General features: G+C 40.2%; 2 protein-coding genes across 8 annotated transcripts in view; one reads left to right on the top strand and one right to left on the bottom strand.

Moving 5' to 3' along the window:
* LOC106815581 (poly(rC)-binding protein 3-like) overlaps positions 1–6,904 on the bottom strand; it is a 17,568-nt gene extending 10,664 nt beyond the window's left edge. For 3 of the 6 annotated variants that reach the window (XM_014820053.1, XM_014820055.1, XM_014820057.1), the window contains exon 1: positions 6,771–6,904. The gene's annotated coding sequence lies outside the window, so the exon portion shown is untranslated. Of the gene's footprint in view, positions 1–6,353; positions 6,427–6,770 lie in introns of those variants that run through there. The other 3 variants (XM_014820058.1, XM_014820054.1, XM_014820056.1) reach the window with 3 other exon arrangements.
* On the top strand, positions 6,527–14,948 carry LOC106815580 (sperm-associated antigen 16 protein-like). Of its 2 annotated transcripts, none has more exons than XM_014820052.1 (16): positions 6,527–6,714; positions 9,154–9,231; positions 9,361–9,425; positions 9,584–9,693; positions 9,839–9,976; positions 10,166–10,273; positions 10,699–10,871; positions 11,039–11,151; positions 11,427–11,557; positions 11,906–12,049; positions 12,953–13,053; positions 13,247–13,331; positions 13,730–13,856; positions 13,988–14,180; positions 14,380–14,444; positions 14,591–14,948. In XM_014820052.1, exons 1-16 carry the CDS (start codon positions 6,672–6,674, stop codon positions 14,702–14,704), a joined length of 1,788 nt encoding a protein of 595 aa, XP_014675538.1. In that variant the 5' UTR covers positions 6,527–6,671; the 3' UTR covers positions 14,705–14,948. The 2 variants fall into 2 exon arrangements, with proteins under 2 accessions (XP_014675538.1, XP_014675537.1); XM_014820051.1 differs by lacking the exon at positions 6,527–6,714 and adding an exon at positions 6,988–7,081.
* Positions 14,949–15,016: the final 68 nt, after the last annotated feature.

The raw sequence follows: 15,016 nt of genomic DNA, 5'->3' as shown, positions 1-15,016 counted from the left end.
TAACATTTTTACCCAATATCTTCATACCCATGCACAAATTACAGAGAGTTTTCAGTCATCATCCTGCAAGTCAGTGGAAAAAAATACACGGGGGATCGGGGCGATTTAGCCCCCGAAATGCCAAAAAGAGCCCCCGTAAATTTGCATAGAGTTCAAGGCAAACCAAATTTTAGAGTGCTATTTTCATGCACGCGAGCTTGAAAAGATAGCCCCCTGAAAAATAATTTTTTCGCCCTGCTGCCATAGAGTGTATCGATACCTAGGGTCACGATACAATACGTATCACGAGTATTACGTACCCGCCTTTCTTAAAAATAAATAGTGAAACTTGGACAACCTGAACCAAAGGAAGAAGAAAAATGTCACACACACACACACACACGCACACACACAGCTTCACCACACATGTGTTCACGGCGAAACAGGAAGAGCAACGTAAAAACACGTCGAAATGTCACGATTAAAACACGTTCAAGTTTATAGAGAAAGTGTGGAACTTTACACAGGCCACTCCGCAGACGCTGTTCAATCTTCCACACGTGGAAGAAAATATCAACAGACGTTTGTGGGGATGATTTTCACACAGGCCACAGAATCGAATGTCCATTTCTGCTGCGACACGCTGTGGAACGCGCTGCCGCCGATTCGCCACGTGTAGCAGGGGTATACGGCACGATAGCATATGCAGTGCTCGAAATAAGAAAAAAAAAAATGTGGTTGTCCTGCGGGGACAACCCAGGCATCAAATCGGGTTGTCCGCAACAATTTCTGGTTGTGCCCAAAAAATATATATCCCAAATATCTCCTATTTGTCATCACATATAATATGGGTACAAAACAGCCCCAAAACAGTGTTGTAGGCCAGATTTTGTTAACCAAGGGGGGGCCAAAAACACACAGCTGCCGTCAAAAATAGTGGGATGACTTAAAGGCTTCTATTAGTGAAGTATCTCTAAGAGCTGTCAAATTGTTTATCAATTATTTGAAGCGGTAGTATCGGGAAGCCGGACGTAAATAACGAAAGCAGTGTCGTAATATTGTGGTTGCGTGCTCTGTGATATTTTAAAGCACGTGCTTGATTGTTGGGGTCTATGAATGTTAAAATAATTTAATGTCTGCCAAACCGGCCACCAGGTGTGAAAACGGCCTGTTACGTCCAGGCTAGGTTTCCCCGCGTGTGTCGCGCACAGCAAAAGCCTGCATTCAGTGCAAGTGAGCACAAAGAGCTATTCTCCTGTAACTTATATTGGGCATAAACATTCCACGTGCCATCATAAAAATAAAAAATAATAATTCATCCATGTAGCATGCATATATATATATATTAGTAATTGATATGCATTGTAGAATTACTACCGGGAATTTAAACCACATTAATACTCAGGACAATAAAATCTGGTTCCAACCATGATCAAGTCTTGCTTTACTCAGTCTTCATGCCAATCCTGCTCACATGATACGCAATAGCTTTGTGTGTTGCTACTTTCCTGTTTTCGTGGATCCCGCGGTTAGTTTTACGTACAGGACAGCCTGACCCTCAGGGTTAAACATTACCTGCATTATGATGATGTATATATTCTCGTGACTTGTATACTACTGAGTTTCTTAAGCGATTTAACAAGTACTGAAATGCACATTACATACTGTGGAAATCAACATTGTTACTGATTATCATGTGTGTCATAAATCTACGTATTACAGTCTGGTTCATAATTTCTTACTACCTGGTACGCTAAATTACGATTTACCTTGATGTTGGACTGATTTGTCAGGCTTGCGTGTTCGGTTCAGTTTATCAAGGCCTAACTGTATACTTGAGGCCTACTTCTAATTTAGAAAATTTAGACAGTACTGTAGAATGGGAAAATCTGAACAGTTGAATTATCTGGTTGGAGAAAAACCTGCTATGCCGTATTTAGCTTGTACCTGAAAAGCAAAACTTTCTAATTTATTGTCAGGAGCCGTATTAATGGTCAGTAAGGTCCTTAGTACGCTCGCTGATTATGTACATCCGCCTAGTACTACAATGATGAAAAATACTCGAGCAGTGCTATAACTCAGCGATTCAGCAGTCTATCGCTTCTGCATGGTTCCGACGTTCGCCTTGAACATCTGGCAACTGGAACGGCACAAGGGCATCACCGCGTTCTTGGCACGGTTGCCTTAAACTATGCGCTGGTTAAGCTCCAAGAAATCGTAATTGCCAGGATTAGAATATCCATTTCCGTCCGCTGTGTATAAACAATCCTCTGCACAGCTCTGTGGCTAGCCGGAATCGTTGCAAGCGTTCAAACATGTACGTGCAGGCTTGAATACAACTATCTGCTCGAACCAGATGGTTAAGCACTGTCCGATTTCTAATTATCGTACTTCATTTCATCTTTATTCAATTGCTGATTGTACTGTTTATCTCCGTAGCTACGTAAACTGATCAAGTCTAGAGACGGACTCTGAATCGCTGTTCACATTCAGGTCTCCATGTTACACCGCTTGGCAACATGTACAAGACGCGCGTGCTAGCCTGAACGGTCACAGGGCTAACTCACTTGGCGAGAAAAGATCTAGGGGGGCTTCTTGCCGTTCCAGGCGAGCTGGCGGGAGTTGTGCGGCTTAGTTTGTCCAGCGCAGTTTTGCAAATTCTTTACATTGTAACATCAAAAATATTTTTTTCATACACGCTCGAAAACCATATCAACCTGTAAATTGTCTGCAGTAGTTGTACACTAACATAGTGTACTTTTGATATATGTAACTATTTTCATCACTAGGAGGCCTTTTAATATTTATATGCTCCTGCCACCTCCCTCTCCACACGACCTATCGGCTCCTTCTACCTTCTCATGGGCAAAACGTTTGTTTTGGGTGTCGACCGAAAAGTGCGACATTTTTGTTACATTGTTTCTCTTGCTCCCAAGATATGTAATTGTTCAGTGCGGATCTAGGATCTTTCGGGGGGTGAAAACAAGCGGGGGTTATGGGGTTCTCCCCCACAAAATTTTTGAAAATGTAGATGGCAGGAGATGGTATTGGGCCACTTTTGAGTACATGTACAGCCTTCATTCTGCCTACGACAATTCTCTTTTTTTTAACTTTCGGATCAACATGAATCCCACTGTTGTTTGTTTGCATGGCAAAGCCATCGGAAAATTCAAAATAATAATGGAATAAAATACCAAAATGTAGGGTGAACTTGCTGGTTTGCTGGTCTCCAAATCGACTTCACCTCTCATAAATCAGAAAACCTGACATATACCAGTGTTGGAAATAGCAGCTAGTATGCGCGCTTTCCCACACCATAGATTAATGGCGGGCCGCCAGGCCTATAAGTGCTCTTGGAGAACCCCTGAGAAAAACATAAATAAAGTGCGTTTTTCGTCACCTTTTTTACTTGGTTGTCCACGCGGACAATGTCTCAGACTGGTTAGGTTGTCCCGGCGCAAATTCTGGTTGTCTCGGACAACCGGACAACGCTTATTTCGAGCACTGGCATGCGTATACTATATAGTACGCGATCGATCGCGTACATCAAAGCCGGCCGCCGCGCCATACGACCTTCAGGCTCTGTTTATGAAGTAGCCGGCCCAGGCTCTATACGACTGTTTCACGTTGTAGGAAAAATATTTTGGAACTCTGTTTAGGTAAATAAAATGACAAGGGTCGGATATTTGAATATGTATGATCGGCAGGCGGCATCTTTGAATTCTATTTTTTCTTGAAACCCTCTAAAAGTGACCGCAGTCGCACATTTTTCACTCCGAAATGTGAAGTGCGGGCGGGTGACCCAAACCAAAGGTAATTTTTTGGTTGGCCTAAGGAAGAAGTAAAAATATTGGAGGATTTCCAAAATGAGCGCCTGCGCAAAATAATAATCACGCAGAAAACCTACCGAAAGGCATTGAAAGACGATGAAAACTCCAAGGAAAGATACGGAGAAATCAGTAAATATAAAATATAGTTTCTATACGTAAATCGTGGTAAATACATATAAAAACGCATTATTTTATTGAAAATCCCCATATTTACTTATAAAACATCCAAGAGATGGCGCTGTGGCATGTAAACATTAGCTCCGAACATTGTGTGTGTTTTATTGAATTGTTCAATGAATGACGCACTCGTTCATTTCCGACAGCGAGTGAAAATGCAGAAAATTTTCCTGTTTGATGTGAAATGCATCGGCCGGGCATTTTATTATCTACAAAAAGTAAACAGGCTGGGGAAAGGAACCGGTCACATCGGTGACACCCCATTCCTGCCCATCAACGAAGAAGGCGGGCCTTATTCTGATTACGGAGATGCGAAAATGCAACAGGACGTAGCGCAGAGCGCTAAAGAGCGTTATTTTCGTTTTCGTGCCAAACTATCGTAGGAAACCGTTCTAGCCTAGCAGAATGCCCTAGTTCCTGAGATCGGCGATTTGGTACTGTAATGGGTCCCCACATTTGAAAATATTATAGAGAGGTGCAGCATAGGCTGTGATTGGAAGACACAGTGTCAATCCTCTGCGTGCCTCGGCATCATGGCCGCATCATGGCCGCATCACGTCTAGCCCAACCAGGCTGTGCGACGGATTGTCTATACAGCCTGACACCCTTCCATACAAAAAACCTCTGCAGATCTAGATGAATAACTCTGTATATCTCAAATAAAACTATTCTATTACCACCTTTGACTTGCCTTGTTTGAAATATAAACGTTAACTCACAGTTGTCCTGCTTCTAAACTAGAATGTATCTCTTAATTCACGGTATAATCTGCTAATTCTCACAGCATATCAACTTTCCAATCAGCTTTACCCGCCATGTTTAGCGAGGCACGGAAAACCCGAAACAGAAAAGACTCGCTAGAAAATACTACAGAAATAGTACAATAGCTGCACGATGGCTCTCACGGCAATTACACACCAAAGCAAGTGAAACGATGTTCACAAATGTCTGGGCCATTTGTAAAAACCTTTGATGACATGTTCTCGGATGTAGGGGTGGTTTACATGAGGACCGCAGATCGTTTAATTTCGCTTGTTCGATCCATTGCAAATTTTAGTCACAGTCGGAATGATAGCAAACATGGCGGCGAATTCATGAATTCTGTTTTCGTCTCAAAAAGTCGCTGTAACCCCGTAAGTACCCAGCGCATCCTAGCGCACTGATGGTTACAAGAAGGTGGACGTTTACCGATTCATTTGGTATATCACATGTGTGGTGTTCTTTGGCGATACTTGGAAAATAAGGCAACTACGTGTTTAGCTGCAGCCAAGGTTTGAAACGGTATTGTAACCCTAGCAATACCGTTTCTTGGAGCTATTCTAACCCTAGCAATACCGTTTCTTGGAGCTAGTCCAGAGTTAGCTCTAGTACTATAGCCGCTTACATTAACTGCCGCTGGGCTATAGACCGACCCATGGGGCATGCAATAGACCAACTTATCCCCGATTATATCTGGCTAAAAAACGTCTGTGGTAGGCAATTAATGCCTCTTATCCGAAGTGAATATGTCTTAAGTTATAGCCGCTACTAAAATTGAACCTCTAACTATCGTTGCAATGGTATACTTGCGGTATTTCTTGTGAACAAACATTCGATTTGCGAACTTCAAACGGCCATTTCTGGCGGCGCTGCAGCAGCGCCAGTCAGCGGGAACTATGTATTTCCGCGTGTGGAGGGGTGGACGGGTTGGGGTGGTTGTGGACAAAAACATTGTTGTTGTCAAGTAACAAATTAAGCGATCAAAAGAGATTGTAATATTAGTTTTGTCATGAAAGATGAACAAATTACTATTATTAATTTGTTACTTAACAACAACAATGTTTTTGTCCACAACCAACACAACCCGCCCACCCCTCCACATGCGGAAATACATAGTTCCCGCTGACTGGCTGGAGTAAGTTGGTCCATTGCATGCCCCATGGGTCGGTCTATAGCCCAGCGGCAGTTAATGTAAGCGGCTATAGTACTAGAGCTAGTCCAGAGTTAGTTTATGTGCGGAAAATTCTGGTGTTTCGAAACACTACTCACTAGTTAATAGTAATATTTAGAGAATTAGAGGCGGTAATAATCTTCTGTTTCTCTAGATAATCCCCGCACTTCGATGTAATCGAGTGCCTTGTGAAATACAAGACTCAAGACAGGGAGCCAAGATACAAGATACAATACAATTTACAATACAAGATACAACGTTAACGGACACCGTCAGGCACATCATTCTGACATTCAAATGTTCACTAGATTCTAATCGCAACCGATTTATCATTACTTAAAATACTGCGCGTGAAATCAGTGCGTCAGGGAATACACATGGAAGAAAATTAATTATTATATAGCTGCGTACATCTATAGACTATACAAATTACTTACAAAATGCCAGAAATGTAACGCACTCGGCACTCCTAACTCACACAAAGAACTAGTAACCGAAGCACCTACAACGCGTCAAGAAAATCAATACGCGTAATTACGGTCATTTTGTTTTTAAAACTACATTTGAACATATTTGATACATAATTTGTACAAGTATCATGTATTAGATGTGTTTATACCTATTTCGCAGATCGCGCGTGCAATATTACACTTAATCTGTGAAGAGACAAAGTCTACTAGGGGTTACTTTAGCGCATTACTACAAAAGCGCGTCGCCATGTTTGGCATGAACCTTGGCATGAACAGCACCTCAAAATGCCGGCACAGCACGAGCACGTAGAAAGTAGCCAAGATAGTAGTAAGTAGTATAGGTAACCATACAAAAGCAACCCTAAAACAATAAAATACACCTACCTCTTTCAATATATGAAAAGAATTAATATAATATAAAACGTTTGTGCAAGAGACAGCAACTTAAACTGTAAAAGAAACAGACGCCACAGAGAGAAAACGTAGTGCGCAGATAACAGTAACAGAACAGTAATGCCCATGCGCAAGAGTTCCATGGTTCCAACAAAAGACGGCGCCAGTGGTGTAATGACTGTACACTTGTTCAGCTGCAATTGGTTATCATTGGATACCATGACAACGTCTAGGTTGTGGTAGTATGGCTGCTACACGGGACTTCACAAATAAAAAGCAGCCAGAGTTATACTCTTTAGAAAGTATGGAAGCTATCATTATTAATATTATAATGGTCATGTCTGCAAAAAGTGCAACGCATGAATGTAATAACTTGCACTTTGTCAGTTTGTAGGTATATTGTGTATGACACTAGTCAGTACTCGGTACGACGGTAGTACACTGTACAGTAGGCCTACTGTCACCTGTGTACAGTACAGTCACTGTACAGTACTGTCTACTGACACTGACACTGACAGTGTCACTGCTCAGTCTAGCTCTAGTACTATAGCCCGCGTTCGATTAACTGCCGCAGGTGATTAACGTGCGGCAGTTAATCGAACGCGGGCTATAGTACTACTACTAGAGCCTAGAGCCATGTTCAGTCATACTCATAGTCATAGTCATAGACATATAGTCATACATAGTCATACTTAGTCCGCAAATGCAGACGTTATAACTCCGCTTTGCTAATCTGAGGGTGCGGGTTTATTGTCTGCAGTCACCCTTGTAAAAATTGTTGCAATTTTTGTTGTGGGCATTGGATAGGTGAATCGAGTACGGAGTAGCACTGAGGCGAGGGTGTGACGGGGGTATATTTGACCCAAAATATCAAGTACAGTCTACAGACCTTCTGTTTGTCAATATCGCTTTCCGAAGACTTTATCTCCGTTTCAGAACTTTGTTTTCATGCAATAATTCATCCTAGTAAGGCTGAGATGCCGAACCGTACCTGGCCTACTCCACTAACGAGTCTAGGGAGTCGCTTACGCCTACTCCCTAACCCGAACCCTAACCCTAATCCTAACCCTAACCCTAATCCTAACCCTAATCCTAACCCTAACCATATCAAATAGTGACCAGGGTACGTTCCGGCAGTACCCTGGGGGACATAGACCCTATGAGCCCTAGTAAGAGTAACTTCGATATTTTTGGCCTTATTAGACTGATTTTTCGATCGGCCAATGAAATTCATTTCCGGTAGTTTTGAGTTCACTCGGAAATAATTAAGGCTGACTGGCGCGGACTACCTACCATGTTTCCTGTTGAACATCGGGAATAGCCGAAGTAACCGGAAGTGATTTTCATTGGTTGACAAATGTGAATGAAGACAGACAATTTTCTTTGGATGTTTATATTTACCATTAGGTTAACAACTTGATATATTGTTATGTTGTGGCCGCTACCAGGACATCATAGCGTGCATACATGTAGATAAATGATTCAAGTTCAGATTAAAGTAAGTTCCATGCAATAGGATTGTATATATCAGGCGCATATATTACTTATAAGTGCCACCTCCAAACTGGAGGTGGCTTTCCGTGATTGAGATAGACACAGCCGCAGACCCTATTACTGGGGTCTGCGTTGGCTCGGACTAGGTACGGTCCGGCATATTAGATAGTAGTATTTAGTACCAGGGTACGTTCCGGTATACCGGACCGTACCCAGGGTACGTTCCGGCAGTACTCTGGGGAACATAGACCTTATCAGCGACAGTAGGCTTAGTAATAGTAGGCCTTAGGCTTAGGCTTAGCTCTAGAACTATACAGCCCTCCGCTCCGCCGCAGGGTTATAGAACATACTATGGCAATTTCCAGGTAGTAAGCAAAGACAAGTTTTTGCGTTTAATAACTTCTTCGGTACGCCAAATAAAGCACATTCTCTGCCGCACAAATGTCTTAAGTTACTACAAACACTAAAATTAAACCGCAAACTAACGGTTAAATGTTGTACTTGCTATTTATATATTACTCGTCGACGAAGATTATTTACCAACTTGTAACCGCCATTTTTCGCTAGTGAGCGGGCACAATGTATTTCCAAGTGGAGGGGTGGGCAGGTTGCACGCGGTTGCAAACCGCCATTTTTTGTTGCGCATGTTATTATTGTTGTTATTATTGTGTTATTATGTTATTATTGTGTTATAATTGTTGCGCGTTTTATTATGTGTAGAGCGTAATCATATAATCAGTAGGCAGTCTGCATGTAGTTTGAGTCGAGCGGCCTGATCTCCAGGCAGGTCATATAGACCCTAGATACAATAATGTAACCCAACAAGAGTAGTTCCTAGAATTAATTTTCTATATAGTGGCTCTTTCTCTTTTACTTTTAGAGCATGAAGTTGTGCTTGACACTGATGATGATTTCTTATATGGAGAGCGTTTGGCTGGAGACAATATTCCCGAGACAGGTTTTCAAATTCAACATAAAATTATAGTAATTAATTGAATACTACAAATATATAGATAGTTGTGATGTTGTTTAAAATTTGTAATCATAGCTTTCAAATTCAATGCAATTTTAATGTTTTTATTTCTAGGCGAGGAAACCATAGATTCATCTATTCGCACATATCGGCATCCGTCAGAAAAGTCTCAACCAAGTGTAATGATGCTTAAATTACACTATCATAGTTTAAACACGTTTCAACTTTGGATATTTAACCATGTAGCTTATCCCAAGTTCTTTAGGGCGTATAATTAAAGAGGAGTTTCAAACTGAAAACAGAGTTAGATTACATTAATATTAATAACTCCTCTAAGGTACCCATCAGCTCTGTGTCAAGAATGCCTGAAGTAGTTGATGACTATGTGAGGAACTTCCTGCACCGTATGGGAATGAAGAAGACACTAGGCTGCTTTCAAACCGAGTGGTAAAGTAATAAGAACTCAATCATATAACTGGTGATAATAGCATATAATGATGTCAGACAAATGTTTACAACACATTAGTTCTGTAGTTGTAGCATAACATTTTTAGCTTACTTATATGTGGCTTGGTTCATGTATTTAATGTAGGTACGAGTTTCAGAGTAGAGGAAATATTCCAAAAGAGGAACTGACCTCAGTACCAGATGCCTATCACCAAAACCAGTTGCTGCACGAACAGTTACAGCATATCAGCAAGGAGTTACAGCGATCACAAGTAACATGCTCGTATGCATAATTAATTTACTGATACTTGCTGTATGTATAGTTGGCATTTGATAAAAAAAATTGTCAAAAGTAGGTTCAATGAAATATTATATAGGTAATATTGCATCGAAAATCAATTGTGATTTTTCATTGTGATCAATTGTGAAAAATAAGCCTGTCATTTATGCGTGTGTGATTAATAATTGCTAGCAAAGCTCAGGAGGAATGTGTTAAGCTGCGAAAAGAGAGAGATTACAGCCGTATGCACCACAAGCGCTTGGAACAAAATAAAGAAAGACTTGTTGCTGAGATACAGAGGTACAATACGTTACTGTACAAATGATCTCACCATCTATGCTAATAACTTCCCAGATAGCATGCTTACGTTGGGCCAACGTTGGCATTTGGTTGGCACAGTCATGGTTGGCAATATGACGGTGGGCCAACGTTGGGCCAACGCTGGCACGGTCATGGTTGGCATGTGGTTGGCAATATGACGTTGGTCCAACGTTGGCAAGTAGTTGGCTGCATGACGTTGGCGTATGGTTGGCATGATGCTAGTTGGAAATGGTTGGCTGCATGACGTTGGGCCAACGTTGGCGAATGGTTGGCATGGTCACGGTTGGCAAATGGTACTGCCTGGTACTGTACACTACCTTCTTTTTTTTCACCGCAACACACTGAGCTATGGCATGTACGTGTTTCGTAGTTCAGTTATGGAGGTCCTTATTGTTATCCTACAGACTGAAAAAGCATTGTTCTACTTATGAACCAAGCATACAAGAAATGAAAAAAAAGTATGAAGCCGCTATGAAGGAGAAAACGCTCACAAAGTTGGAGTTAGAGAAAACCCTTAGCCACATCACAAGTTTGCAAAATTCCATGGGAATATTTGATGCAAGCAATATAGAATTTGGTATCTGCATATTTGTAAATGTACAGTTAATTTTGAATATAACATTTTTTATCTGCATTATTATAACTTGGAAGGAAAGCAATCTACAATGCAACATCAGTAACCTTTCTAAAATTAATCTGCAACAAGTTCATGCCATTGATGATTTTACATAACCATCTTTGTAGACACAAAAGACGAGAGTTGTATTCCACACTACTTGATGCCTATAGGCCAGACTACACGGAGTCAGCATGTGAAAAGGGCACAGGAGAAATCTCCATCAAAGTGTGAACCTAATGTAAGTATTATGCCAGAGGTGATGATGAATGGAAATATCTGTATAGCCATGTATCTTACCAGGTATCATCAGGTAATATATGGTGAGCTTTTTACATGAACAATGAAATTTTTAACATAACTAATATGCAAAATGTAACACAGGCATCGAAGTGTTAGGATTGTGTGCTATTTTTTCAATTAACTTCTGAATCTAGATATTTATTATTTCTTCTTTCTTAAATCAACAGCATTGTGTGACTGTTGTGATAACTATGTATAGCTTGACTATTTTAGGTTGTGCAATTTCTGAAAGATGTGATCAACCCTCACCAACATCGTGATATTCATCCAGCTCCTAACCTATCAACTGCAGAAGGCTTTAGACCTAATAAGACAATACAGGCACACAAAGTGGCAATTAGTGGGTGAGATTGGCTCCCTTTGCGACATTTATGATTATGTTTGAACAAACACAATACACTATGTAATATTCCATATGTCAGAAGCAAAACATACAATAATGGTGATTGCACATCATATCTATGTAATGGGATGTGGTGAAGCTAGAATAATAACACCTGCAATTTATATGACGCTGTATAATATGGGCATCGCAGTTCTCTTAGTTTCAGTGCCATGTGACCATATAATTCAAATATCTTTATTATTCTATTGGTATGAACTATACACGTGTTTGAACCAGGCATCATCATGTAGCTACCGTTCGTACATTTTAGAAATGCACAACAACGATGTTCCTTTGCTTTCCTTAGAATCGCACTTCACCCCAAGGAGCAAGTTCTTGCTACAGTTAGCGATGATCAGAGCTGGATGCTGTGGTCGTTACCAGATGGTCAGCACATCATGACTGGAGAGGGCCATTCAGACTGGATCTCCGATGTTGATTTTAACCCAGAGTATGAGTGATATAACTTGCATACATGATGCCTACTTTTTCTAATATTGGTGGGATTATCTGTAGTTAATCACACGTGGTAGCTATATGGGTCATCTGCTGGCTAAGATGATAGAATGTTACATTATTGAACAATGATTACTGTTTTAAATACTAATTTACATACTCATGTATCACTTCTTAATGTATTATACATTATAAAGTTCCACAGCCAAAGTACTTAATTTGTTATATGGCTGCAAAAAAAAACTTTTCAAAACTCACCTTATTATAATTGGTGCAGACCATGTGCCGTGACGTGTGCCATGAAGTAAAACCTAATATTGCCCATAAAAAATCCGGTGAGCAGTGTTACCACCAACACTGCATCATTATATTTACACTAGAAGTTCTAGTAGAAACACGGTTTTAGGTTTGCACTAGTGGACGAGGAGAGTATATCAGATCAATTTGGCCAAATTAGTAATGATATGTGTACCCTAATCCAAAATTCCTTGTGAATTTCCAAATTTTGCGACTCAGTTTGTTGATAAAATGCAAGGCCATTACTAGTTCGTATAAATGCCCTAGATTTCAATCTATTTCTCTGGATTATAATCATGTAAAACGATGTAATCGTGAAAAACTATTTGGCAGCTTAATTAAAGGTCTAGGGTCCTACCATGTGATTATTTACTGCCGATTTATAAATAAAACAATTATTGAATTGTTGCAAGGGAACATACATTGACATTCATGGTCCACGCAACTATGTTGCCCAACAACTGAGCAATAATTGCACAGAATCATCGTATTAGATATAAAATAATGAATTTTAAGTATATATAAGATCAATTTTTAACAAATCCCAAATTAGAGCAATAATATGCATTTTTGTGGTACAAGGCACTTGCATTTGTTTTAGGGGTACCATGATAGCTACATCAAGTGGAGATTCGACGGTGAAGATATGGGACATTAGTAGACAAGATTACATACTCCAGTTTACTGACCATACTCAACCAGGTTATATTTAATTTCGTTTAATTAGGGTAGAAGTACATCACTAATAGGAAAGGTTGGTCATGAGATTGGAAACTAACACACTTGACAGGAAGTGTAATACGTAGTACATCTTCATGTTAAAATTTTTATGTATAAAAATTGTTTCATAAACATTCCTGTTTATGCATTATTGTCTGTATAAAATCTGTTTCAGTATGGAGTTGTGAGTGGCACTGTGGTGGTGATGTCCTAATAAGCTGCTCCATGGATAACACAGCTAAGATCTGGGACATTAATAAGTATCTACCTCTACCTTATTTACATCATTTCACTTATGAAAGATCTAAAAGTACTGTTCGCTAATATGAGTTGAAACCTGGGGACCAATGTAATTTCAGAAAGAGATACAATGCGGTAATTGTTCTTGATTAATTTGTTTTAATTTGTTTTAAACAATTGGGGAAAATTAATTACTAATAAATTCTTATATCTCCCATCCACTTATATTGTAATAGTTGAAGATTGTTAATGAGTAAGACTAAATTTCTTGTTGTTATGTATCGGATATAAAGATGAAGTGTGTATATTTAATATTATTGTTTCGATGATATATAGGTTCACGATAGTGATTAGGCTGACTGATAAGTCAATAGTGATTTGACGATTGGCAACACATGCTTCTACAATAATTTTTCAGTGAAAGATGCCGTAGCACGTTACGTGGACATGCCGATTCTGTCAATGGCATAACGTTTCTTCCCTACTCCAATATTGTGTGCACGTGCTCTGCTGACAAAACAATCTCTCTCTGGGATGCTAGGACAGTAAGAGTTTACACAGTTCTTTTATCACATGCAATAACAATAGTGTAATTGTGTTACGTGCCTGCGTCATCACTGTGTACTAATGCCTACGTTTATAAGGTGAACTCACTGGATGCACTTTGCCATTTCAGGGAATCTGTGCACAAACGTTTTATGGTCACTTTCACTCATGCAACCATGTGACATTTTCTCTGAAAGGAGACACTTTGGCCTCTTGTGACTCTTATGGTGTGGTAAAGTTATGGGATGTGAGAACTGCAAGTGCTATGGCAACAGTTGATGTTGGACCCCATCCAGCTAATCATGTAGCATTTGACCCATCTGGTGAGTCGTTATGAAGTGATGTGCATGTGCATGCATGCGTGCGAGTGCCCATCATAGTGCTCAGCAATTTCCAATGCCGCAGTACGTGTAAAACAAATAGCTCACTGAAACCTCACAAAATTCTTTTGCAATTCTTGTGCTATGGATTACATGTGCTCTAACCGATCAGCTCAAAGTTATTTAACACATATTCGTACAGGTTCTGTCTTGGCTGTAGCAAGCAACGATGGAACCATTAAGATGTACCACATCGCAACAGGAAAGGTATGTCTTTGATGTTGGCAGTCGTCTGTTTAAATGTGCGTCATAAGCTAAGGTGTTGATGCCTTGATGGTGTCTCTAATTGTGTTGTGGTATTTAAATCTAACTGCAGCTTGCCGATTTCCACAATGGCTTTTTACACTTGCCAGGTGGACACGTTGCACAATCACGAGGACTCGGTGAACTCTGTGCTGTTTGACAGGCTGGCTGGAGCATACCTCGTCTCTGCCAGCCATGACGCAACTATTCGAATTTGGTCATGATAACAGTTGCGAGGCTATACTGTGTTGCTTTGTGGCATAAATGTTAACTGTACTATCAGAAAATTGGTAGTACTGGGGTACAAAAGTCAACCCGAGTGCACCTCTGATTATTAAAAATCTGATCTAACTATATATTGTACTGTATTACTTTGCAAGATAACATTGAACATATCACCCTTGAATGTTGTCTTATTAGATAAATAACTGTCAATATGGATAACACCACGATTACCTTCTGAGTTCTGAACTTCTGACCTCCATTTTTGTTCAATAAAGGGAACAGCTATACAATACCATGGGTGTCATCAGTAC

The sequence above is a fragment of the Priapulus caudatus genome, unplaced genomic scaffold, assembly GCF_000485595.1.
Source record: "Priapulus caudatus unplaced genomic scaffold, Priapulus_caudatus-5.0.1 Scaffold1152, whole genome shotgun sequence".
In the NCBI taxonomy this organism is placed as follows: domain Eukaryota; kingdom Metazoa; phylum Priapulida; class Priapulimorpha; order Priapulimorphida; family Priapulidae; genus Priapulus; species Priapulus caudatus.
Note: the sequence above shows the minus strand (reverse complement) of the source record. Positions and strands in the feature narration are given on the sequence as shown.